Genomic DNA, 27,338 nt, shown 5'->3' with positions numbered 1-27,338 from the left:
ATGGGAAAAGTTATTTGTGTAATGTGGTTCTATGAGAAAAGGTCTTTGAAAGATACAGTTCTGTTGGGAAAGTTCTTTGAGTAATGCGGTTCAATGGAAAGTTCTTTGAGTAATGCAACTCTATGGGAAAAGTTCTTTGAGGAATATGGTTCTATCTGGAATGTTCTCTGAGCATTGACATTGTGTTGAGAAAGTTCTTTGAGGAATATGGCTCTATGGGAAAAGTTCTTTGAGGAATATGGCTCTATCTGGAATGTTCTCTGAGGAATGACGTTATGTTGGGAACGTTCTTTGAGGAATGTGGTTCTATGGGAAAACTTCTTTGAGGAATATGCTTCTATCTGGCATATTCTCAGAGGAATTATGTTCTATTGGGAAAGTTCTTTGAGGAATGTGGTTCTATGGGAAAGGTTCTTTGAGGAATATGCTTCTATCTGGCATATTCTCAGAGGAATTATGTTCTATTGGGAAAGTTCTTTGAGGAATGTGGTTCTATGGGAAAAGTTATTTGAGGAATGTGGTTCTATGGGAAAAGTTCTTTGAGGAATATGGTTCCATGGGAAAAGTTCTTTGAGGAATATGGTTCTATGGGAAAAGTTCTTTGAGGAATATGGTTCTATGGGAAAAGTTCTTTGAGGAAAGAGTTCTATCTGGAATGTTCTCTGAGGAATGACGTTATGTTGGGAACGTTCTTTGAGGAATGTGGTTCTATGGGAAAACTTCTTTGAGGAATGTGGTTCTATGGAGGATAGTTCTTTGAGGAATCGGCTCTATGGCAAAAGTTCATTGCGTAATGTGGTTCTATGAGAAAAGTTATTTGAGGAATGTGGTTCTATGGAAAAAGTTCTTTGAGGAATGTGGTTCTATGGGAAAAGGTCCTTGAGGGATACAGTTCTGTTGGGAAAGTTCTTTAAGTCATGCGTCTCAATGGGAAAAGTTATATCTGGAATGTTCTCTGAGCACTGAAATTCTGTTGGAAAAGTTCTTTGACGAATGCGGTTCTATGGGAAAAGTTCTTTTTGTAATGTTCTATGTAAAAAGTTCTGTGAGGAATATTGTTCTATGGAAAAAGTTCTTTGAGGAATGTGGTTCTATGGGAAAAGTTCTTTGAGGAATATGGCTCTATCTGGAATGTTCTCTGAGGAATGACGTTATGTTGGGAACGTTCTTTGAGGAATGTGGTTCTATGGGAAAACTTCTTTGAGGAATGTGGTCCTATGGGGGAAAGTTCTTTGAGGAAACCCTGCTTTATGGGAAAAGTTATTTGTGTAATGTGGTTCTATGGGAAAAGTTCTTTGAGGAATGTGGTGCTATGGAAAAAGTTCTTTGAGTAATGTGGTTCTATGAGAAAAGGTCTTTGAAAGATACAGTTCTGTTGGGAAAGTTCTTTGAGTAATGCGGTTCAATGGAAAGTTCTTTGAGTAATGCAACTCTATGGGAAAAGTTCTTTGAGGAATATGGTTCTATCTGGAATGTTCTCTGAGCATTGACATTCTGTTGGGAAAGTTCTTTGATGAATGTGGTTCTATGGGAAAAGTTATTTGAGGAATGCGGCTCTATGAGGGAAAGTTCTTTGAGGAATGTGGTTCTATCGATTATGTTCTTTGAGGAATTTGGTTCTATGGGAAAAGTTCTTTGAGGAATTTGGTTCTATGGGGGAGAGTTCTTTGAGGAATGTGGTTCTATCGATTATGTTCTTTGAGGAATGTGGTTCTATGGGAAAAGTTCTTTGAGGAATTTGGTTCTAGGGGGGAGAGTTCTTTGAGGAATGTGGTTCTATCGATGATGTTCTTTGAGGAATGTGGTTCTATGGGGGAAAGTTCTTTGAGGAATGCAGCGGATCGATGGTGGAAATTTCTTTGAGGAATGTGGTTCTATGGGGAATGTGATTCAGATTGAACCTTATGGATTCACTGGTTTTTATTTCTACGAGTCATGGTCATGCTTAGTTTCTAAAGACAAATCATCGATCAGTTCGAAGAGTTTGTGTTTCCTCTCCGAACATTCAGAGCTGGATATAGATTAAATGGACAAAAGAGCACAAAGTTCTGACCCAGCTTGATGATGTTAGGAACAGACGTGTTCCTGCTCCGCTCTGTGCACGCCGTCACCGTCAGGTTGTAGATGTCTCCTGGAGGCAGCGGGAGGCTGGCCCGCATGGCGTTACGGGTCACCTGTGACAAAAAACAGACCTGGGTTCAGAGAGAGATGCTACAGGAGCCCAGAAGTCCAAACTAAGAGGAGTTTTCCACAGAGAAGAATATTTTTGCACAAATTCGGATGTTTTTCTACAACACCTGCAAGAATTAAACTTCCTGCGGGTTTTCTGAGTTCTAAGTGTAAACCAGCTGAGCGACAGCATCCCATTATGGAAAATCCAACTAAGATATACATAGGATAATAATCAGGAACAGAACTGCATCCCTAACTTGGAACTGTGGAAAAAACAACATCATTTCATGAACTTCTAGAGATTTTGCATCTATTTCTTCAGGTGGCATCACCATCCCAGGTGCTGCCCTAAAACATTGTTATCTGTGCAGACAGCTGAGAATAGCTCCGTCCTGTTAGTGGCGCCTGCATATCTAACATCTGACGCCTCATCCTGAGACATCCTGCTGAATCTGAAAACCATCAACTGCTGCCGCCATGCTTGAAATTAAAGATCATAGCATCTATGGAATTTGATTTGGGTCACCAGTTTCACTCCTGGCTGTGTTTACACCAAGTGGTTTCACTCCTGGTTTTGTTTGCATTAACCAGTTTCACCCTGGCTGTGTTTACACCAAGTGGTTTCACTGCTGGTTTTGTTTGCATTAACCAGTTTCACCCAGGTTGTGTTTACACAAACATCTTTCACTCCTGGTTCTTTTTACACCAATAGGTTTCACTCCTGGTTCAATTTACACAAACATGTTTCTCTTCTTGTTCAGTTTAAACTAACCAGTTTCACTCCTGGTTCTGTTTATATTAACCGGTTTCACTCCTAGTTCAATTTACACAAACATATTTCTCTTCTGGTTCTGTTTACACTAACCAGTTTCATTCTTGGTTCAGTTTAAATTAACCAGTTTCACTCCTGGTTCTGTTTATATTAACCGGTTTCACTCCTAGTTCAATTTACACAAACATATCTCTCTTCTGGTTCTGTTTACACTAACCAGTTTCATTCTTGGTTCAGTTTAAACTAACCAGTTTCACCCCTGGTTCTGTTTATATTAACCGGTTTCACTCCTAGTTCAATTTACACAAACATATTTCTCTTCTGGTTCTGTTGACACTAACCAGTTTCATTTCTGGTTCAGTTTAAACTAACTAGTTTCACACCTGGTTCTGTTTGCATTAACCAGTTTCACCCTGGTTGTGTTTACACAAACATCTTTCACTCCTGGTTCTGTTTACACAAACATGTTTCTCTTCTGGTTCTGTTTATACTAACCAGTTTCATTCCTGGTTCAGTTTAAACTAACCATTTTCACCCCTGGTTCTTTTTGCATTAACCAGTTTCACCCTGGTTGTATTTACACAAACAGGTTTTACTCCTGGTTTTTACTCCCGGTTCTGTTTACACTAATATGTTTCACTCCTGGTGGAACTTGAACAGGTGGAACTTAGACAGAGACGAACTGGAGAAATTACATCCACAGAGTAGATCTTCTCAGGTCCCTTCTTTCCCACAGCCACCACCTGCCAGTGCAGCATCCTGGAGTGAGACAGGTCGATGAAGAGCTCGCCGTACGTCCAGCGGACGAACAGAACCCCCTGATGGTAATCCACTGAGGAGATGTGAGGAGCTTCAGGAGCTGGAGGAGGAACGACAGGTTACATAAAGCATCACACACCTGAGAAGGACGCTATTTTCCTAGAAAGGATGCCGCCTGTAAAGTAGAAAGACCAGTTGGTTTAGACAGGATTTTTTAAATTATCAGGCGATTTTCAAAACACGCATGCTGGTGTGAAGGCGAATTTACATTTTCGAGAGAAAAAGCCCTGCATTTGGTTTAATTAGTGCTGATCAGTGTTAGAGCAGTGCGCAGGGTATGACATCATCAGGCAATTAGCTTTGCCTCTGTTGTTTAGCCAGTTTTCTGATGAAGCGACAAAAAAAATAAAAATAAAATAAAGATAAAGCAGTGTTGGACAAAAATCACACAATGAAAATGCTCCGTTCTGAGCTTTGTGGCTGATGGATGGATATAGGTTTAAAAAATCGGACCATGCAGGTCATTGGTGCAGTTCCAAAAAGAGAAGGACTGCTCATAATGAGTTCAATTTACACAAACAGGTATCAATTCCGGTTCTGTTTACACAAAACAGTTTCATTCCTGGTTCAGTTTAAACTAACTCGTTTCATCCTGGTTCTGTTTGCATTAACCAGTTTCACCCTGGTTGTGTTTAAACCAACATGTTTCACTCCTGGTTCTGTTTACACCAATAGGTTTCACTCATGGTTCAGTTTATCTTAACTGGTTTCACTCCTGGTTAATTTCCACAAACAGTTTTTACTTCTGGTTCTGTTTACACTAACAGGTTTCATTCCTGGTTCCGTTTACACTAGCCTGTTTAAATCCTAGTTCTGTTTGCATTAACCAGTGTCACTCCTGGTTCTGTTTACACTGACTGGTTTTACTCCTGGATCTGTTTACACTAACCAGTTTCACTCCTGGTTCTGTTTGCATTAACCAGTTTTACCGTGGTTCTGTTTACACAAATAGTTTTCATTCCTGGTTCTATTTACACATACATGTATCGCTCCTGTTTCTGTTTACACAAACAGCTTTTTGCTCCTGGTTCTGTTAACACTAACTCATTTCACTCCTGGTTCTGTTTACACTGACTGGTGGCAGTCTGAATTGGCATTGATCTAACATATTTGAACAGATGCACATTAGCCTGTACATGCAATCCTGAACCACCAAGCTGTGAGTCTTATGTTTCTGAATAAAACCGGTCAAACTGGATCCCATGTGGTACCTGTCACAAAGTTGACTGTTGAGCCATCGCAGCAGGTGAGCGGAGGATCCCCCCATGTTACCATGGAGACTCTGAAGTTATAATACCAGGCGGGCAGCAGGTCACTGACCCTCTGAGAACAAACAGAGAACCGAAGTGAGCTGAGGAGTCCCCAGTGTCCTGAGGTCCTGACTGAGGTCCCATAAACACCACGTTACCACGGTGGCGATCACAGAAGCAGTAGCAGCAATCTCGTAGTACGTTGTCCACTCAGATGCCAGTGTGACAGGATTAAAAAAGAAGGTCTGCAGGATGTACTTTCTGAAGGCCACATGGTATGGGCGCTGCCAGCTGAGGATCACAGCTGTTGGACTCAAAGGATAAACGGTCAGCTCTCGTACACCTGTGGGCTCTGACACAAAAAACACACCTGAATAAGTCCTCCTATTCCTTACTCTCAATCTGACCCGGGAGACGTGAGGGATGCTTACCGATGTCGATGATGACGGGTTCGGATGGAGGACTGATCAGAGGACCGTTGGTGTGATAAACGACCACTCTGTACTGAGCACCAGGTGTCAGGTTGCTGATGATGTCACTAGTTGTGTTTTCCTGAGAAAACAGAAAGGTTGAACAAATCCGTAGTTAGAACCGCCAAGGTTTAACTGAAAGTCTGAAATATCATCGACCTGAAGACATGACCTACCACACTGGTTCCTCTACAGTTTTTGAATAACGAAGCTGGGTTCATTTCTAATACTGAACAACTAAACCAGTTTCTCTCTTAATTCTGAATAACCAAGCAACTTTTAATTCTTACCTAATGTAAACTAAACTGGTTTGACTTCTGACTCTGAACAACCAAACCGGTTTCAATCCTAATTCAACGCCAACCAAGCAGGTTTTTCTTTAGATACATAAACACCTAACCAGTTTCACCCATGATTTAATACAAACAGAACTGGATTCATTTCTGACTCCAAACTGGTTTTAGTTTTGATTCAAACACCAAAATTATTTTACTTTTAATTTAATACAAACCAAACTGGTATTACTTCCTTTACAGAACAAGCAAGCCAGCTTATATCCTAATTTATAACAACCAAACCAGTTTTACTGGTTTCACACCTAATTCAATACAAACCAAACCGGTTCCACTGCTGATTCAGAACTAGCCAATCAATCCAATTAGAACAGATGATTTTAAAGAAACACAGAATCACAGTTCTCTGACGCAGCAGTCAGTTGTTCTAACCAACGGTTCAGGCTCATGGTGAAGGCTTTCCTCTGCTGCTTTTAGGTGAGTAGGAACGTTGGTTTTCTAGTGTACAACGTGTTGGTTGGAAAGGCTTTGTTAAAGCTAAATGCCTCTTTTCTATTAACTGGACTGAGGTTGGTTCCTCAGCCTCCGTCCAGAATTAGGCTGAAAAAAGACAGAAAGGTTGTGACTAAAAAGCTGTTTATACTCCTGCAGCGGTGTGTCGCAGTGAGCTTGTTGCGGGTATGATGCAGGTATTTTTTGATTTATTCCCAACTTTGAAGCGAGAGGGACAATCGCGAACCAGCTAGGACTGTTGGTATCCGTGTGTCGGTTTGACGAGCTTGTTCACCATCTATAACCCCTCATCCAACGTCGGACACACAGTTCACCCGTGACTGTTCCAGAAAGACTGGCTGTGGCGCTGCGTGTTTTGGCTTTGGGTACCAGACGCCATACTTAGACGACCTGGTTTCTGAAGATGAACTAGGCTTAACATCTTTGCTCCTGCTCCGATACTCTTTCTGAACGACATCTAGATGTCATCTGTACCTCGCTGCAGTAGGCATTCTCCATCCTCTGGCTGAGGCTGGGTTTCAGGCAGGTGGTTGAAACCACTGACACCAGGCTGCCATTATGGTTCTCAGAGGATGGAGACCAGGAGACGGCGGCGGTGCTGGAGTCCAGCAGTCTGACGCTGACACCCTGAGGACGTTCCTGCAGCTCCTCCAGCAACTCGCCGCTGGGACCTGAATGGATTTAAATAGAGTGATAGAAACAGAAAAAATAATGAGGATCTAAACAGATTCTTTGCCACATTAAACGTCTCTGTGATGACACAGGAGGAAAGCTCACAGCTAAACATGCTAATAATGGTCCGGTGAATCACCTGGAGATGTTTTACTGAACAATCGAGGCATTTTAGAATCACAACATCCTCCTTTAACTTCCCAAAGGACTCACTGAGGTAGAAGGTGAAGCCGGTGTCGGTGCTGCTCTCCCGGGCCTCACAGTCTCCAGAATTACTCAGCGTGGTGACCTGCACACGGTACGTTCCTGGTTCCGTCAGCTCGGTGAAGAACTCATGCGTGTTCTCGTCCACAGACGCCGTCTCTGTGGAGTTCCCTGGAGACAAGACCAGAAGGTGAGGATCTGACAGCAGGCAGTGTGGCAGTCGACTGTAAGAACAGCTTGTCCATCGTTGTGTCATCCAGAACCCCTCCTTACTGTGTTCCTACCATCTTTGTAGATGTAGATGAAGAAGCCATCAAAGGAGGTTGGAGGTCTGGGAGGAAGCCAACGTAGCTCGAGCAAGATGGGAGGCAACTTGGTGGGCAGAACGGGGACCTCGACAGGGACCGCCATGGCTGACCCTGGCTCGTTGGAGTCCTCGTACTCAGACACCACCGCGTTAACGAATTCCTCATCCCTGTCAGATGGTGATATCTCCGTTGGGTCGAGCCAGTAACTCGGAGACTCCGCCTCCTCTGTCAGGTTCGCGTTTACGTTGACAGGCTCACTTTCTCCCAGGTTTTGAGTTGTGTTGGTAGGAACTTGAGATGTTGTTTCCTCTTCCTCTAAAAGCAGTTCCTGGTGCTCCTCCAGCAGCGGGACGTCCCGGGCCTGGCGAGAGGACCTCTGGCCTCTGTCCATGTGACCAACCTGATCTGAGGTCCTCTGGCTCAGGGCGATGATCCTATGGGAGATGTTGAGGGGGGGATTGGGCACTGTTGGGGAGACAGAGGAGGGTGAGCGTGTGCAGATTCCTCATCTGCTGTCATAACAGAGAAACCATACGTCGTAATTTGAAAACAAACAGGGAAAAGAGGCTGGAAACAGCCTGGAAACATCTTGAAAAAGGTCTGAAAACATCTTGGGAGCAGCCTGGAAAATGTTTGGAAACAGTGAAGAAACAGCCTGGAAACAGTCAGGGAAAAGCCTGGAAACAGTCAGAAAACAATTAGGAAACAGTCAAGAAACAACCTGGAAACAGTCTGGAAACTGTCAGGAAACAGTCAAGAAAAAGCCTGGAACAGCTTGGAAACAGCCTGGAAACAGTCAGGGAACAATTAGGAAACAACCTGGAAACAGTCAGGAAACAGCCTGGAAACAGTCAGGGAACAATCAGGAAACAACCTGGAAACAGTCAGGAAACAGCCTGGAAACAGTCAGGGAACAATCAGGAAACAACCTGGAAACAGTCAGGGAACAATCAGGAAACAACCTGGAAACAGTCAGGAAACAGCCTGGAAACAGTCAGGAAACAACCTGGAAACAGTCTGGAAACAGTCTGGGGATAGTCTAGAAACAGCCTGGAAACCAAGGGCGTAGGTTTGATTTGAACTTTGGTAGGGACACTATCAGTCGCTTGTCATTGGTGCTATGCAATATGCATGCCCTTTTTTATGCACGGTGTGAGCATCCGTACTGATAAGAGGAATTCATTGTTAAAAGAGAAAAGCATCATTTTGCTACATTAATAAAAATTGTATAAGCACTACACTCATTAGATGCTGTTTATTAATGTTTGAAGTATCAGCGGCTCTGATCAATGTGGAATTAGGACTGTTTTCCACTTTGAAAATGGTTTCATTTGAACGACTAAGAGAGAAGGCAAATACAGTATTTTCTTCTGAAGATATAGAATTGTGCAGAGTTAAACCCCACTCTTATATTTTTACCTACTATGCTCTCTCTGTATCAAGCAAAATAATACATTCATTAAAATATTAACTTCACTATAAAAGTGGAACATCTGGGCTGTAGTTACTCTGTGTAGCCCATTTCATGTATTTTATCTGGGACTGAAAAAGATTAATCGTATTAATTGATTATTTCAATAATCGTCAACTAATTTAGTGAGTGATTCATCATTAACTGGAGAATAGAGACTCTAAAACATAATAAAAATTTAAAATATGCCTTTCTCCGACAGAGCAACCCACTTAGATCAGTAATTATACGAAAATTTTAAAAATACAACATATATATATATAGTATATAAGATTAAAAAAATGTTTTTGTCTGTCAAAATTCTTCATCCAGAACTCATCAAGAGGAAATATTTTAGTATCACCTGGTTTATTTAGACATCACCTGAAGCACTGAAGGGCCAGCTGCTTCACCTAAAAGCTGCCCTGCATCATTATTACTGGCTATCTGTGTTTCCTATAATCATATAATGTATAAGTGCATTTTTAATAGTAAAGGATTAAATGTAACACAACCTTTTATCATTGTCCTATATTGCTTACACAACACTGAGCATGAGCCTAAGTGTATTAAAATATAAAATCACTTTTAACAATTATAAAAGACAATATAACACTATCTTATCTGTAATGTAATAATATCCAAAATAAACAGTCAGATTCAAGCATTTTTACCAGACATTAATGTTTGTACTAGTTTACTTATAGACTGTTGGAAATCTATGTAAGATCAAATCAATGTTAATATTCTTCCTCTGTTTGTTCTTGTCTTTATCCTATTTCTAGAAGTATAAATACCGTATTTTCACGACTATAAGGCGCACTTAAACGTCTTTTTTCCCCCTCAAAATGTGCGGTGCGCCCTATGGTGCGGTGCGCCCTATGTGTGTTGTAACTGCGACTTTTGAGACCACCTCATTGAGGAGATGATGAAAGAGTGGCTGAATGTAAGGAGACCAGCTGTTTTTTTTCCACTCATCACCATTAATATGTAACTCCATGCGTGCCCATCTCACAGCTGATGTGAAAAACATGGGGAAACAAATTAACCCTGTGCTCGCTGTTCAACCGCTCGACATCGGTGTGAACCGGACCCAGCAGGTGCAGCAGAAGCAGCGAGGAATAACGTGTCTGCTGGCTCTGTTCTTCAAGCTTTTGCAAAAGCAGGCATTATTTCTGAGGAGCCGCGCTGCACGGAAAGTGACTCTGACAGCGCAGAAGGGGAAACTGGCATGTCTGATTTAGCGCAGCTGTTTAATTCAGAAACAGAGGATGAGGACTTTGAGGGGTTTGATTAATACTTTGTAATAAATACATGAATAAAGCACAATCATACTCAGTTTTGCTCCCGCTCTATTTTTCTACCTGAAAACTTAATTCAACAGCTGCCTGTGGGCCGCGGCGCATCGGGACTCACCTCCGCAGGTGTTTTTTCATCTAAATAATCTAAATCTTTTTAAGTGAGAAAGTCCACCTGAAAATTTAATCATTGCAGTCAGCTCATCCAGATTATTATCCTGCCTATGTTTTAAGTTAATTTATGCGTCAATAAACGAAGAAGAAGGGGAAACTGGCATGTCTGATTTAGCGCAGCTGTTTAATTCAGAAACAGAGGATGAGGACTTTGAGGGGTTTGATTAATACTTTGTAATAAATACATGAATAAAGCACAATCATACTCAGTTTTGCTCCCGCTCTATTTTTCTACCTGAAAACTTAATTCAACAGCAGGCTCTGGTCCACGGCGCATACGGACTCACCTCCGCAGGTGTTTTTTCATCTAAATAATCTAAATCTTTTTAAGTGAGAAAGCCCACCTGAAAATTTAATCATTGCAGTCAGTTCATCCAGATTATTATCCTGCCTATGTTTTAAGTTAATTTATGCGTCAATAAACGAAGAAGAAGGTGAAACTGGCATGTCGGATTTAGCGCAGCTGTTTAATTCAGAAACAGAGGATGATGACTTTGAGGGGTTTGATTAATACTTTGTAATAAATACATGAATAAAGCACAATCATACTCAGTTTTGCTCCCGCTCTATTTTTCTACCTGAAAACTTAATTCAACAGCAGGCTCTGGTCCACGGCGCATACGGACTCACCTCCGCAGGTGTTTTTTCATCTAAATAATCTAAATCTTTTTAAGTGAGAAAGCCCACCTGAAAATTTAATCATTGCAGTCAGTTCATCCAGATTATTATCCTGCCTATGTTTTAAGTTAATTTATGCGTCAATAAACGAAGAAGAAGGGGAAACTGGCATGTCGGATTTAGCGCAGCTGTTTAATTCAGAAACAGAGGATGAGGACTTTGAGGGGTTTGATTAATACTTTGTAATAAATACATGAATAAAGCACAATCATACTCAGTTTTGCTCCCGCTCTATTTTTCTACCTGAAAACTTAATTCAACAGCAGGCTCTGGTCCACGGCGCATACGGACTCACCTCCGCAGGTGTTTTTTCATCTAAATAATCTAAATCTTTTTAAGTGAGAAAGCCCACCTGAAAATTTAATCATTGCAGTCAGTTCATCCAGATTATTATCCTGCCTATGTTTTAAGTTAATTTATGCGTCAATAAACGAAGAAGAAGGTGAAACTGGCATGTCGGATTTAGCGCAGCTGTTTAATTCAGAAACAGAGGATGATGACTTTGAGGGGTTTGATTAATACTTTGTAATAAATACATGAATAAAGCACAATCATACTCAGTTTTGCTCCCGCTCTATTTTTCTACCTGAAAACTTAATTCAACAGCAGGCTCTGGTCCACGGCGCATACGGACTCACCTCCGCAGGTGTTTTTTCATCTAAATAATCTAAATCTTTTTAAGTGAGAAAGCCCACCTGAAAATTTAATCATTGCAGTCAGTTCATCCAGATTATTATCCTGCCTATGTTTTAAGTTAATTTATGCGTCAATAAACGAAGAAGAAGGGGAAACTGGCATGTCGGATTTAGCGCAGCTGTTTAATTCAGAAACAGAGGATGAGGACTTTGAGGGGTTTGATTAATACTTTGTAATAAATACATGAATAAAGCACAATCATACTCAGTTTTGCTCCCGCTCTATTTTTCTACCTGAAAACTTAATTCAACAGCAGGCTCTGGTCCACGGCGCATACGGACTCACCTCCGCAGGTGTTTTTTCATCTAAATAATCTAAATCTTTTTAAGTGAGAAAGCCCACCTGAAAATTTAATCATTGCAGTCAGTTCATCCAGATTATTATCCTGCCTATGTTTTAAGTTAATTTATGCGTCAATAAACGAAGAAGAAGGGGAAACTGGCATGTCGGATTTAGCGCAGCTGTTTAATTCAGAAACAGAGGATGAGGACTTTGAGGGGTTTGATTAATACTCTGTAATAAATACTTGAATAAAGCACAATCATACTCAGTTTTGCTCCCGCTCTATTTTTCTACCTGAAAACTTAATTCAACAGCAGCCTCTGGGCGGGTCTCCTCCTCTTCACCGCGGTGGCTGGCAGGTGTTTTTTCATCTAAATAATCTAAATCTTGCAGCTATATTTGCTGTGATCAGTGGGAATAAAGTAGTTTTAATATGTTTTTAAGTGAGAAAATCCACCTGAGAGGACATGTACCTGTATATAAAAAACGCGCCCTATAGTCCGGTGCGCCTTATGTGTGTGTTAAATACAGAAATGGGACACATAACTAAGAGTGCGCCTTTTAGTCCGGTGCGCCTTATGGTCGTGAAAATACGGTAGTCAATTAAATTATTATTATTATGTGGAACCCTAATTATGCTTTTCAAACAAAAAATAGCAGATGTTTAGGCGCCATTTCTTGTTGTTATAGGCTACTCTATAAAAGAAATAACACCTGCTAATAATTATACCTGAAAGAGTCATCAAAAAATGAAAACAGTAATAGCAACTAAATATCGGTAAAAAGGAAACCCTCACATTTTCTTTTTTAGTTGGCTGTGGCTAAGAATCAGAAATGTTGATGGCTTACAGCCTTTATTTGCCCATCTTTCCAGCAGTCTTCAGAACTCCTGGCTGACTCAGAATATTTCGTTTTAAAAATGTTTTTTAGTGTACATGATATTCCTTTTTTTTAATTGGGACTAGTTTTGCAGCCTAATATTACTTGCAGTAACCGCGGCATTCTAGTGTGAATACATTTTCAATTTTGTGCTCCAAGCACAGGCGGACTAGAAAACAGCCTATTAAAGAGAGAGAAGGCGGGACCTAAGGCAGAACAACCAATGAGAGTGGAGTTAGACAGCGCAGCACAGTTCCATGCGCTGCTGCGTGAAAGGGACAGGAGAGACCAGGCAGAGGAGCTGCGAGAGGAAAAGAAGCCACTGCTGCAACAACTACTGCTGTAAATTATAAACATGTTGCTCACATCCAATTATTGGTAGGGACAATTAGGTCGGTTCAAAATTTTGGTAGGGACATGTCCCTATGGTCCCTATGCAAACCTACGCCCATGCTGGAAACTGTCAGGAAACAGTCAAGAAACTGCCTGGAAAAACAGCTTAGAAACAGTCAGGAAAAATCCTGGAAACAGTCAGAAAACAATCTGGAAACAGTCAGGAAACAGCCTGGAAACAGTCATGAAACAACCTGGAAACAGTGAGGAAACAACCTGGAAACAGTCATGAAACAGCCTGGAAACAGTCAGGGAACAATCAGGAAACAACCTGGAAACAGTCAGGAAACAGCCTGGAAACAGTCATGAAACAGCCTGGAAACAGTCAGGGAACAATCAGGAAACAACCTGGAAACTGTGACTGCAGGTCGGTGAAACTCATCTTCCAGAATGTGAGTCCTGTTGCTCTCTAATGAGGAGCGGCAGCATTGATGTGATTACAGGAGATCAATAATGCAGGAGGAGCCTGATGGAGCGACCTCATTAATGTGTTTCTGAGACGATGACCTTTAACAGCACATCAGTCTGCAGCAGATCCCCTTCCTGAGCAGGAGAAGGGCTGTGATTCTGAGGGAGCAGACTCTGGACGTGTTTTTCGCAGCGAACAAACACCCAGATAAGTCCTGGCCTGGGACCGGGTCAGGGTCGGGTCCGATGGCTGTTTCTTACCTGTGCGGTGATGCAGTGGTGTGTGAGTGATGTCGCTGTGGGTGACCAGCGCTGTCTGGAACACGGTGGCCTCAGAGATGAGCTGGAAGGTGATGTTCCGGTAACACATTCCCGGTAACCAGTGTTTGAACACCGTCTTCCCTTTGTAGAAATCTGCATCAAGCAGAATATATAAGCAGGAAACATGGAGAGGTCCTGAATTCATCAATCTCTTATTTCCGTACTACTTCAAATAACCTGAAGGAAAATAACTATTATCTTTATAAACAAAAACTACCAGCTGAAGCAACACTGCACCAAAAAGCTTAGCTGTTTGGTCATGAGGAAGCTAATTCCTGTTACTTTCATGAATCTCAGAACATTTCCTAACAGATTGGGCAAACGGCCAGACTATAGACCCAACTGAGTCCGGAGTTCCTCACGGATGACTCTACGGTCTCTTCTCTTTTACCTCGATGTCATACAACAGGTAAATATCCTATTATTGCTAATTAAACTTCAAGTTTCTGTGAGCTGGGGAGTGGACAGCACTGCCATCATCTGGTTAGATAGGAAATTACAACACAGATTCATTTTTTTAACCCAATTTAGATTTTCTTAAAGCAGACAACCCTTATCATCTTTAAGAACCAGTAAGCTGATGCAGGTTCACCTTTATAGAGCATGTAGCGACGTTCCTGTCCTTCAGTGTAGCTGATGTTCACTCGGCTGAAGACCGTTCTGATCGGCGGGTCGATGTCGAACACCACGCCAGTCTCTGGAGCCTCCTTGTAGTCCGATATGTAAGCAGCGCGGACAGGAAGTGGTTCTGAGGCAATCGAAACAGCAGGAAGATGGTCAGAAATTCTAAAAAAGATTTCATGACTTTTACACTCTGGGAAACATCCCGAGTTATTTTAGACCTCTGAGGTACTCCTAACATGGTAATTCAGTTTACTAGTGGTTCCTAGAATTTCTAAAAGTAGAATGGGAGGCAGATCTTTTAGTTATCAGGCTCCTCTCCTGTGGAACCAACTACCAGTTTTAGTCCGTGAGGCAGACACCCTGTCTACTTTCAAGACTAGGCTTAAAACTTTCCTTTTTGATAAAGTTTATAGTCAGGGTAACCTGAGCCACTCTATGGTTATGCTGCTATAGGCTTAGACTGCTGGAGGACATAGGGACCCCTATTTCATATTCTCCCACTCTGCAGAATCTGTTAATTCAATCTCTAACGTTCTGCTCTCTCTGCTTTTTCTCATAGTAGCTTCATCTGGTCTGTTCCTGTTTGGCTGTGACTCCATCCTGGAGAGAAATATCAGCTGTGCTGCTGCCATCAACACCTTTGTTTATAGAAGTTAGAGATTGGCCTGTTTTTCAGTGTATTCCTGTTTCTCTTACTGTGACTAACTGGATGTGCTCTCTTCATCCTCTGACATGGGAGCTGGCTTGGAGCTTTCCTGGGCGCCTTTTACAGTTGCCTTCTGTATCTCTGCTTCTGTCTCCTTGAACCCCAGTCGGCCTCAGCAGATTGCCGCTCACACTGAGCCTGGTTCTGCTGGAGGTTTCTTCCTGTTAAAAGGGAGTTTTTCCTCTCCACTGTCGCTACAAGCATGCTTAGTGTGAGGGATTGCCTTCAAGTCAATGAGTCAATGCAATTAACTGGTTTTCCTTAAATAGAAAACTTTGAATCAATTTGATTTATGATCTGGTGAATTGTAAAGTGCCTTGAGATGATGTGTTGTAAATTGGTGCTATAGAAATAAACGGAATTGAATTTAAAGGTTAAAGGAAAAGCCCTCCCGATTTGTCTTACTTGTAAGGATAGGAACACTCTTTGTGGGCCTGGACCAGCTCTGTCCCAGTTTGACCACCAGCCCCACTGTGTAGCAGAGGCCATGGAACGAAGCGTTGAACAGCAAAGGCTCACTGGTGTTGACGAAAGGAACCAAGACCAGGCGAGGTTCTCCTGAGATCTGTACCGCGTAAGCTGTGATGTTCTCCTGAAGGTCCTCAGGCTCAAGTGTCGCCACGATCAATCCTTCCTGGTTCGTGGAAACCTGGAACGCTGACAAAACCTGAAAAAAGAAAAAAAAGTGAATCAGCTTACTGGGTCCGCCTGGGTACTGAAACGTTTTAGTCAGTTTCATGTTATAAAATAAAGTTAACCTTTATAATTTCAAATAACCAGATTATTTACCAGACTGACAGCTGTAGCCTAGATACTACAATTGTTGGGTATAGATTGCTGCTGTGCACTTTTCTATGAATTAATGCTCTACTTTATAAAAAAAGCGGTAAAAATAGCAGATCTAGTTCAACACATCATATGGGTTAATATGACAGACAAGCTAACAAAATGCACAACAAAAGAATCTATAAAGTCTGAGGGTTCATCTAGAGTTTCAAATGGGGCTTCATGGTGTTTTGCAGTGTTTATTTTGAAAAAAAAATTTGATGAGGCTAAATATCTTTCATTGTATCACCTATAAATCTGACAAGGTGACATTTAAAATAGTGGTTCCACCTGAAAAATATTCCTTAAAACCTTTCTGTCATACAAATACAAACATTTCCAACTTATAGTTTAGTTGAGGTCCACCAGTTTAGTCCAGAGGACTTCAACAGGGGATCCGCGACCCCTAGGGGGTCCGGAGAGGTACTGCATGGGGGTTGCGGAAGTTTTGGTTGATTAGACTTTTTTTAATATTCCACCCTGCGATTATTTCCACTAATTAAAATGTCTTTAAATCCACATTAACATGAATTCAACACACTGTAGTAATCAGATAAATGGAGGCAGAAGATGTCTTTCAGTCATCAATGCACACATTCAGCGACACACAGGAGCTCTTTCAAGCTGGGCACCGTTTCATTCACAACACCTGTCCCATCAACCAGGAATCAGAATCAGAAATAATTTAATAATCCCAGGGAGAAATTACTTTAGTTACATTACTACATCAATAATAGAGTGACAATAGGACCAGTTTGATAGAACACTATTTCCTACAATATATATAATTAGCGGGTCCCGCTCCATCTGGACATCAGTTTGAGGGTCCTGGCCTGGAAAACATTGAGGACCCCTGGTTTAGTCAATAGTTTCTATGGAAATATGTTTGACTTGGAATTAAATGATTTTCATTTATTATCTCTTATATTTTCAGTATAAGTTGGTGAATTTATTCCATATGTGAGCAGATTTATCTGTTTGATTAAAGCTGGAATCGGTTGTCCTAACACAGTGTGTTTATAGACAACAAATGACCGTCCCAAAGTTATTCGATGAAATGACATAAGTCACAGCAGCATTTAAATGCACAACAACAGAGACCTCAACAAGTTCCAAACAAACCAAGACAATGACTGCTAAAACACTCCTAAGCTTTGTGCTCCAAATCAGCTTCTCTTGTGAGTTTCTTGTGACACAACAGGGAAGGTTTAAAACATTAGATTCAGACTTTTTGCAGTTTCCATCCAGGGGTCAAGTCACAACCTAATACTCCTAATACCTAATAGTAAGAAAGGTTTCTGCAATCTGCAAGCGACTAGATGAACTAGCTTTTAGCTTGTTTTGCCCTTACTGATACCTAGCCAGTTAGATATTAAAAAATCCAATCTTGTAGCCGGACAGTAAAAGCACCAGACCAAGAGCTACCAGGCTACGCAGCAGTAAATAGCATCAAAGGAAGATAAAAGGAAAACAATTTTCTACAACATGTCAAATTTTCATAGAGAGTGAGACTTCAGGAAGATAATAGGAAGGCTGAACTGATTAAGGTCCACTCTATGGGTCCAAGGCCGTGGGGTTTCAGTTGGCCCAGTTGGCTTTAACAAATAATGTCATGTAGTAGCAACAGATCAGCTCTAGGGGCAGTAGTGTTCCAACATGTGCTGATTAAAATGCAGGCAGATTAAAGCCCATCTCCTAGTTGGCGGCTCTGTTCGATTTCATGGGCTGCGTCTTCCAAGGAGGCGGTCTACCTGGACTGGATCCTTCAAAGTCCTTGAAAATAAGGAGACTGGAAGAGTTTTGGCTGCCGGCCTGCCCTGTCGCTTAGCAACCGTGAATGAATGAATATCAAACTTTTCAAAACTGCTTCTTTTTCATCTTTTTTTCTTTTCTTTATAGTAAAGTAAACAAAGACTACACTCGTGAGAATCCAGAGAGGAATAAAGGTTCCAACCACCGGGAGCAGGAACTAATAAAAGCTAATATAATTATATAAACCTTAGTCAGTTAAATATCATGCTGCTGTCATTTTGCACATCTCTGATGTTGCTGCTATTTTCAAATATCCATTACTGTAAAAATGTCCATAGCTGCATATTGGTTATTTATTCTCCAGGTGCACAGTTTGATATTATTAAAACACTTTACAGTATTTTATTGTTTATATTTTAACTCTTTACTATTATGTTATTCTTAAACATTTTTCTATGGTCCACAAACATCCATTTTTTTTAATAATCTTTTTTCTGCTGTAAATTTTCCCATTGTTGGACATGAAAGAGATTTTCTATTAAAATTTATAAAAGGGTTAGAAAGATATAAGTAAATCTAAACAGTGTATTTATAAAAAATATGTCTGCCATATCTCTTATATTCAACAACAAAAAATACTTAGTTAAGCAAATTATGCAAAATAGCAATAAAAAAATTTAAATCCTATCAGATTTATAGTTCCCACACTGCAGATATATTAGAATCTGTCCTTAAATTACAGCCAAACTCATTTACACAGTAACAGATAAAAACCTTTAGATAAATCAAACATTACCACCACATATCTGACTCTATAACCATTAAAACAACTATTCTTACTCATTCAGAAGGAACTATTCACAGACTGGATTATATCAAACTGAAGCTATTTTGTCTTCATTTCGATCTCTTCCTTTTTTTCCTTCTTTACTTGAATGTGCTGCTCTATGTCAGATTCTCTCTTCTTCCTGGGATGGACTGGCATTTACAATGCAAGAGAACTACTTCAGTGTCCGGATAGAAGATGGTGGTACCAGCAGTTAGAACTGGTCAGGGTACCGTTCCAGGGTCCTGGTTGGGGGTTCATCACCGCTGTGATCCGGTTCAGATACCGGACTTTGGCCCGGTTTAAATACATTTGTTTTATAGGAACTAGTAATAATACTTCAATTAATTTTTATACTGTCAATTTACTACACGTGATCTCAATGTACTTTACAGAGACAATTCAACGAGGTTCACAGTTTTCTATCTAAGGAAAACCAGCTGATTGCATCATTGACTCAAAGGGAATTCCTCATACTAAGCATGCTTGTAGCGACAGTGGAGAGGAAAAACTCCCTTTTAACAGGAAAAGTCTGGTCATATTCAGAATTCAAACTTCTGAAAGTACTTTAAATATGAAAAAATTACTTACTATTCAATAAATGATAAGTGTTTTAAATGAAGAGTAATTTTCATTTAAATGTGCTTTACTGGAGGCATCCATGTTTGTCAAAGAACACTACTGCCACCTACTGGTTTGTGACGTCACGGTGCGGTATCGGCTGTTGATCAAGTCCCAGTGCTGTATCTGGTGTTTGTCACAAAGCGCTGTTATCCAAGTCATCTTGAAAACATTCTTCTTCCAAATGTGGCTACATATTACGTGTTTTTTCTCTGGCAAGAAGTTCGATGGCAAATCCTCCCTCTTCAAGTTGGCAATCCAACGACCAACCCGTCTGTGGAGGATCAGGAATCAGAAAGGTGGAATAACTCAATTTTTTTTTCACTTTTACCCGATATATTCCAACATCCAGCTGCCATGCATGTGGGCATTGTCAGTTTCACTATAGCTCTGGGAGAATGGCGCTAGGCTTACCGCACCGTGACGTCACTACCAGAAGATGTCGGGAGTGAGTTGTTACCATATTTCTGCAAAAATGGCTGCTCTCAGACTCAGTGATTGCAATGAAAATTATTATTCTTACTGATTAATTCTAAATTCAGAGTGAACGTATTAGTTTTCGGTATAGATTATGATCCATTGATTATTGGTGACTCATTCCTTTGCCGTTCCAGTGCCTGCCTCTTTGGGCACGCTGGTTCTGGAAGCTTTTTGGAGAACCCAGATTGAAAGGGGGGATTTCTGTTTTACATGAAAACAAGGAAACCAGTGTTTCAGTTAGGCTGGGAAACTCATGCTCTAGTTAACCTGGCAATATTCTCCACTTCTGAGGAAAAGTTTTAATGGCCGCTTCAGTGCAGGGAGGCTAGAGCATAATTTGCTGTTTTTATGATGTCAGATTTCTCCAGGACTCTGAAGCTAAAGCTCAAACATCAATGATCCATTAAAGAATGATGCTGCGTCTCTAATTCTGCTATTATGTTATTCAGATTATCTGTTTAGGCCAATCTAAACCGCTCCCTGATTTAGTCCCCAGGTTTTTGAATCCTTTCCTAACAGCGCGGCTGAGTGAAACCTGCCTCTGAACAGGAGTAAATATCAGCGGTGAGTGACCTTCTACCACTGAAGACACAGATGCTGCAGTTTCATTAAATCTCTCAGCAGGAGAGTCGACTCCTGTGATCAGCTCCTGCTGCCAACTCCTTCATCGCTCCAATAATCTGAAGAGACGACCCAGAATGACCACAGAGGTCACTGAAACCGCTGTCATGCAGATAATTAGATTTTTCAACAGAAAAACTACTTTCCCCACAAAACTTTGCATCAGGTAAGACATCCCATGAGACGTCTCATCATGACACAACCTCCCTGATGCTGATAGTCTGAGCCAGAGGCTGTTTCTCAATATGTGCACTTGTTGGTTCTCATGTGCTCGTGTACTAACTGAACCGTCATCAGTCTCAGCCCTAGAACTGTTCCAGTTCACAAGAATAAGAAGACAGAGAACTGACAAAGTCCCTGGATGTTGTCCTCACCCCTCCCTATTTACCCAGCATGCATCAGAGCAGACTTGTCCGTTCTTGAGATTGACAGCTGTCCCAGCATGCACTGCAGCAGCAGCTTTCAATGGAGAGCTCACAGAGCCATTATTCAATAAAAGTATGTTTTAAGATAATTTGAGGCGAGAATATTTTACCTTTAAACGTCACTATATGGCCCATTTACTGTTTTAGTGCGTAATAAAAAAATAAAAATCAGAAGTTGAGAGGATCATAGCAACCAGCAGCACTCCAATGCTAACAGCAGCCAGGGCTAACGTTAGCCGGTCTATAGCAGCCCTCTCTCTGCATAGCCGTGTGTGAAGTACCGCTGGCTCTAATGGAGAGTTTTTTGTTTTATTTGGTAAAATGTTCATTTGATTTGTGTTTATCTGACTGTGTTCATTATTATTCCACCAATAAATTAAAAAGGTAAGAATTTATTATCAACTAGAGGCTATTAATAACAGGAGGTGAAATGCAGCTCCAGACGAGCTGAGCATGTGGTGATGTCATCAGTACGCTTCTGTTCCAATTCACCCATATTTATTAAGTTCCTGTTCTCCCTGAGTCCAGACTTTCCTGAGTTCTCCTCAAGAACATCCTTGGCGAGGACACGAGTCCGTACTCTGGTTCTGAGGAGCCTAAAGTCCTGACCAAATGATTTCAGAGTGAATGGATTTGTGGTTTGGATTCGAAGAGCAAATTAGAGGTTATTAGATTCTTAACTGAACGAATTCCACACTTTTTTCCAACTTCCAAAAAGATTCCCAGCTCTGAAGAAATCCCAGACTGAACTGAATGTCATTCTTTATCTCTAGATTGAAGAGTTCAGTTTTCAGAACTCATGGCAGCACTGAAACAGTTCTAATGATTTGGATCCAAAGGGTTTAAGCCCCACAGAGACTCTAGGAAACCACAGCAAGGAATCGTGGCAGTCAGGACTCCATCAACTAATGCTTTTGATGCACCTGCATGCAAACATCCTCAAGGTACAGACATAACGGGCTGCAATGTTTATCTATATATTCATTTATTCTAGTGCTGGGCGATATGGAAAAAATCATATATCATGATATGGACTATTTTATATCACAATAATGATATATATCGCAATATGCCCCAATTAAGTACATTTTCGCAAATCTCTGAAAAATGTGACAAAATAATATAATTGCTTACTTTTTCAACTTTATTTTGAAGTGACATTTATAGAACTGTCACAAATTTGAAAAAAAAATTTTAGTGCAACAATATATATGCATAAGATGAGGTGGAAGTATGGCTACAGTATCCTTCAAATTTTTTCAAATCCTACGGGTATTTAAATTAAATTACTGTGGTTCTTCCTTAGGTATTAGAAGAGGTTTGTTGTGTTTCCGTCGGGTAAGGGAACAGTCTTGTAGCATAGTTTGCAAATGTTGTCTGCTCCTTGTTGGACTTGCTAAATCCAAAATGTAACCAAATCACAGATGTGCCCCCTCTTTTTGGTAAAATTTCTTTATCTTGGGTTGCCTGCGTAGCTGTCTCTGTTTGTTGCGACCACGGGTTTAATACTTCAGCCTCCTGCGTCTCCATCTCTCATGAGTTAAGTAACGTAAAGCATGTCGCAAACCCGCGTGTGAGTCAAAAACCCGTAAAGAAGCGTCATGTTGCACAAACCACAGGACGCCGCTTCTTTGTGGATAAAAAAAAAATCTTGTTTATCACTTATAAGCTGTGTGTAGGCTACGTGGCTACACTAATACGATTGTCGTAGTCTACCATGGGAAATATTTGCATGAATACGAGATACAAGTGTGTTAGAAACGATAGAAACGATAGAATAGACTTAGCACCAAGTAAGGGTCCGTACGATACGTATCGTCTTATCGCCCAGCCCTAATTTATTCTGGTTCTGGTCCATATTTAGCAGATTCCTGAAGTGTGAAGGAGCTCCGTGACGGTGACTGGGTGTCACTGGGATCCACAGTGGGCCTTTTACTGGGCTGAACAGACCACTGTAGATCCAACAAGGCTGAACAACGGCTCCTTGTCGACCCGCCTGGATGAAGAGCTGCTTTCTGCATCCAGCCCGGACCGGCAGGAATCTGTCTCTAACCGAGGTTCTGTTGGCAGACCTAACCTCCCCGCTACCACTGCAGCCCCTCCCTCTCTCTTTCTGCAGCGGATCAGGATGCAGCCGAGTCAGAATCAGCTGCTTTCCAGTCGAGTGGCAGATTATCCATCCTGACCCACATTCCTGATCCGAGCGTGAATCCCAGAATCAATGAGCATGTGCTGCGGCGCGGCCCGATGGGATTTATCAGCACAACATGTTCTGCTTCACATTTCCTGTTTCTCTGCTGTTTTAATCACAGACTCACATTTAGCAGAATCCCTGCTAACAGGGGAAGGTTCTGGTTTAAACACCAGAACCTCATTAGCAGTTCTGAAGGAGTTGGAGCCAGACGAGCAGAGAGCCTCAACATCCTGGACCCGATGCTGGGTCATTCATCAGTTTAATCCTGACAGGTTCTGGTTCTGATACCAAAGTCAGGTTAAAGGAGGTGAAAGGCTTAGAGTCTGTGCGCCATCCAATCGTCTCAGCCACCAGGAACATACTGAGTGGGAGAAAAAAATACAAACATTCATTCAGGTCGAGGCTGCTGGGCCGTCACCGTGGCAACAGAGATAAAAGGAGGAGAAGGGGATGCTCATTATGTCTGATTCTGGGATTACCATGGAAACGGAAGACATGGGAGAGCGGGGGGCAGCCGGAGCTGAGGGCTGGTGACAGGATCGGGTTCTGATGTTTCAGTTCTGATCCAAGAAGGAAAAGAGGAAAAGATCTGATTCAGGAGATCCATCCATCCATCCATCCATCCACCCTTCCATTCATCATCCATCCATCCATCCATCCATCCATCCATCCTTCCATTCATCCATCCATCCATCCATCCATCCATCCATTCATCATCCCTCCATCCATCCATCCATCCATCCATCCATCCATCCATCCATCCATCCACCCTTACATTCATCATCCATCCATCCATCCATCCATCCATCCTTCCATTCATCCATCCATCCATCCATCCATCCATCCATTCATCATCCCTCCATCCATCCATCCATCCATCCATCCATTCATCATCCATCCATCCATCCATCCATCCTTCCATTCATCCATCCATCCATCCATCCATCCATCCATCCATCCACCCTTCCATTCATCATCCATCCTCCATCCATCCATCCATCCATCCATCCATCGTTCATTCCATCCATCCATCCATCATCCATCCATCCATCCATCCATCCATCATCCATCCATCCATCCTTCCATCCATCGTTCCTTCCATCCTTCCATCCATCCATCCATCCATCATCCATCCATCCATCCTTCCATCCTTCCATCCATCCATCCATCGTTCTTTCCATCCATCCATCCATCCATCGTTCATTCCATCCATCCATCCATCCATCCATCCATCATCCATCCATCCATTCTTCCATCCTTCCATCCATCCATCCATCCATCCATCGTCCCTTCCATCCATCCATCCATCCATCCATCCATCCATCCATCCATCCATCCATCCATACATCCAACCATTCAACCTTTATCCATCCATCCATCGTCCCTTCCATCCTTCCAGCCATCCTCCATCCATCCATCCATCCATCCATCCATCCATCCATCCATCCATCCATCCATCCATCCATCCATCGTTCATTCCATCCATCCATCCATCCATCCATCCATCCATCCATCCATCCATCCATCCATCCATCCATCCATCCATCCATCCATCTCTGATCCACCAGTAGAACATCTGTGAGGTTTTTTTTAACTCTCTGATGCTCATTGAACAATTGTCATTGTTTTTTTCTTTTAATCTGAAATTTTTTTAACATTTTTCTTCTCTTATATTATTTATTCCTATCTGGACCTCTGTGCCTTCACCCCTCTACAGTCTCCATCAATGTTGCAGCTGTATGTCGTCTCATTTCCAGCTGAAGACCTCAACAGCTGGCCCTCTGAAGCTAACCCAGAGCATAAACCCTGTTCTACATCTTATCTTTGTGAGGATTTATCAATCCAACAAAACAGGAACCAAGCGTCTCTCAGAGCTGCTGGGAACAACGGGCCGACAGATCCAGTCCAGAACTGGTTCTTGGTTCATCCTTTGAGCTTTGAAGCTTTTTGTGGCTGAATTGATTCATAAGTCAGTTCTTGTAAAGCCAAAGGAAGAGCTCCAAAAGTATTCTGGAGGTCATCTGACCTGAAGATCTTTAAGGGGAGTCCTGCGTTCTGCTCTGCTAAGTCCACAATATTTCAAACTGTCTAGAATCGTGAATAAAGGAAGCAGCGTCCCTCTCCCTGCCAACAGGAGCTTTTCATTGGGCTGAATGGATCCAGTCTCTGACCCAGGGTGGGGGTTGGGTCCGGAGGTGGCGACCCACCAGCTGCCAACATTATCATGCAAACTTCCAGTTTTCTCCCTCTGAGGAAGAGGAGGAGGGGGAGCCCACGGTCCTTCACTCTTAAAGGGAGGGAGGGGGTCCAAACTTCCTCAGAGGAATCTGAGGAGAAAAGCTGCAGACCCCAGGGATGGATAAACATGAAGAATGGACCTCAGAACGTCTCCTCCTCATCACTTCCAGACCTACTAAACTGTCACCTGATGGAGGAAACCTTGACGAATTGGTTAACACACTGTCCTGTCTTTGGGGGGGTTGGATCAGAACCATTGTAGCAGAAACTGGGGGCCGTCACCTTCCCTAAAGGCCAAAGCAGCAGGGGGAGGAAGAGCAGCTCACTAATCGCCTTCTGCTTCCTTCATTAAAACTTTGACTCTTCTGTTACATGAGAGGAACCATAAATCAGTTCGTTTGAAAATATGAGACCCTCACAAAAGAAAAACAAAACAACAGAAAAGTGAACGACATCAGCAACTAATCAGAGAAGATCTAAACTAGAACAGCAGGATCTCTTATCCAGGAACAAAACAGAAATATCCCTTATTCTCCAACATCCGATGCGCCAGCAGCAAAGCTTAAAGCAAAGTGCAGCAAATGATATCAACGAACAGGAAAAGGGATGAACAGAAAGATATACATCAAAAGAACAAATACTGTTAAGATCCATAGGCTGTGAGGTTCTACAGGATGCTGATAACGGTTCTACAGGATGCTGATAACGGTTCTACAGGATGCTGATAACGGTTCTACAGGATGCTGATAACGGTTCTACAGGCCGCTGATAACGGTTCTACGGGCCGCTGATAACGGTTCTACAGGATGCTGATAACGGTTCTACAGGATGCTGATAACGGTTCTACAGGATGCTGATAACGGTTCTACAGGATGCTGATAACGGTTCTACAGGCTGCTGATAACGGTTCTACTGGATGCTGATAACGGTTCTACAGGATGCTGATAACGGTTCTACTGGATGCTGATAACGGTTCTACAGGATGCTGATAACGGTTCTACAGGATGCTGATAACGGTTCTACGGGCCGCTGATAATGGTTCTACAGGATGCTGATAACGGTTCTACAGGCCGCTGATAACGGTTCTACTGGATGCTAATAACGGTTCTACAGGCCGCTGATAACGGTTCTACAGGATGCTGATAACGGTTCTACAGGATGCTGATAACGGTTCTACAGGCCGCTGATAACGGTTCTATAGGCCGCTGATAACGGTTCTACAGGATGCTGATAACGGTTCTACAGGCCGCTGATAACAGTTCTACGGGCCGCTGATAACAGTTCTACAGGCCGCTGATAACGGTTCTACAGGATGCTGATAACGGTTCTACAGGATGCTGATAACGGTTCTACAGGCCGCTGATAACGGTTCTACAGGATGCTGATAACGGTTCTACAGGATGCTGATAACGGTTCTACAGGATGCTGATAACGGTTCTACAGGCCGCTGATAACGGTTCTACAGGATGCTGATAACGGTTCTACAGGCCGCTGATAACGGTTCTACAGGCCGCTGATAACGGTTCTACAGGATGCTGATAACGGTTCTACAGGCCGCTGATAACGGTTCTACAGGATGCTGATAACGGTTCTACAGGATGCTGATAACGGTTCTACAGGCTGCTGATAACGGTTCTACAGGATGCTAATAACGGTTCTACAGGATGCTGATAACGGTTCTACAGGATGCTGATAACGGTTCTACAGGATGCTGATAACGGTTCTACAGGCCGCTGATAACGGTTCTACAGGATGCTGATAACGGTTCTACAGGATGCTGATAACGGTTCTACAGGATGCTGATAACGGTTCTACAGGATGCTGATAACGGTTCTACAGGCCGCTGATAACGGTTCTACAGGATGCTGATAACGGTTCTACAGGCCGCTGATAACGGTTCTACAGGATGCTGATAACGGTTCTACAGGCCGCTGATAACGGTTCTACAGGATGCTGATAACGGTTCTACGGGCC

The 27,338-nt window shown here is 42.1% G+C and overlaps 1 protein-coding gene across 3 annotated transcripts in view; it reads right to left on the bottom strand.

Moving 5' to 3' along the window:
• The window catches only part of ptpro (protein tyrosine phosphatase receptor type O), a 54,112-nt gene that overhangs the window by 20,312 nt on the left and 6,462 nt on the right, over nucleotides 1–27,338 (bottom strand). For all 3 annotated transcript variants that reach the window (XM_038289135.1, XM_038289136.1, XM_038289137.1), the window contains exons 2-12: nucleotides 15,788–16,049; nucleotides 14,645–14,800; nucleotides 13,993–14,145; nucleotides 7,450–7,938; nucleotides 7,175–7,336; nucleotides 6,764–6,960; nucleotides 5,445–5,565; nucleotides 5,172–5,365; nucleotides 4,975–5,086; nucleotides 3,640–3,803; nucleotides 2,054–2,174 (exon numbers count right to left, since the gene is read on the bottom strand). In XM_038289135.1, the coding sequence (XP_038145063.1) occupies nucleotides 2,054–2,174; nucleotides 3,640–3,803; nucleotides 4,975–5,086; nucleotides 5,172–5,365; nucleotides 5,445–5,565; nucleotides 6,764–6,960; nucleotides 7,175–7,336; nucleotides 7,450–7,938; nucleotides 13,993–14,145; nucleotides 14,645–14,800; nucleotides 15,788–16,049 (2,131 nt within the window). The remainder of the gene's footprint in view (nucleotides 1–2,053; nucleotides 2,175–3,639; nucleotides 3,804–4,974; nucleotides 5,087–5,171; nucleotides 5,366–5,444; nucleotides 5,566–6,763; nucleotides 6,961–7,174; nucleotides 7,337–7,449; nucleotides 7,939–13,992; nucleotides 14,146–14,644; nucleotides 14,801–15,787; nucleotides 16,050–27,338) is intronic.

Source organism: Cyprinodon tularosa, unplaced genomic scaffold (assembly GCF_016077235.1).
Source record: "Cyprinodon tularosa strain WSP-4 unplaced genomic scaffold, ASM1607723v1 ctg263, whole genome shotgun sequence".
Taxonomy (NCBI): Eukaryota; Metazoa; Chordata; class Actinopteri; order Cyprinodontiformes; family Cyprinodontidae; genus Cyprinodon; species Cyprinodon tularosa.
Note: the sequence above shows the minus strand (reverse complement) of the source record. Positions and strands in the feature narration are given on the sequence as shown.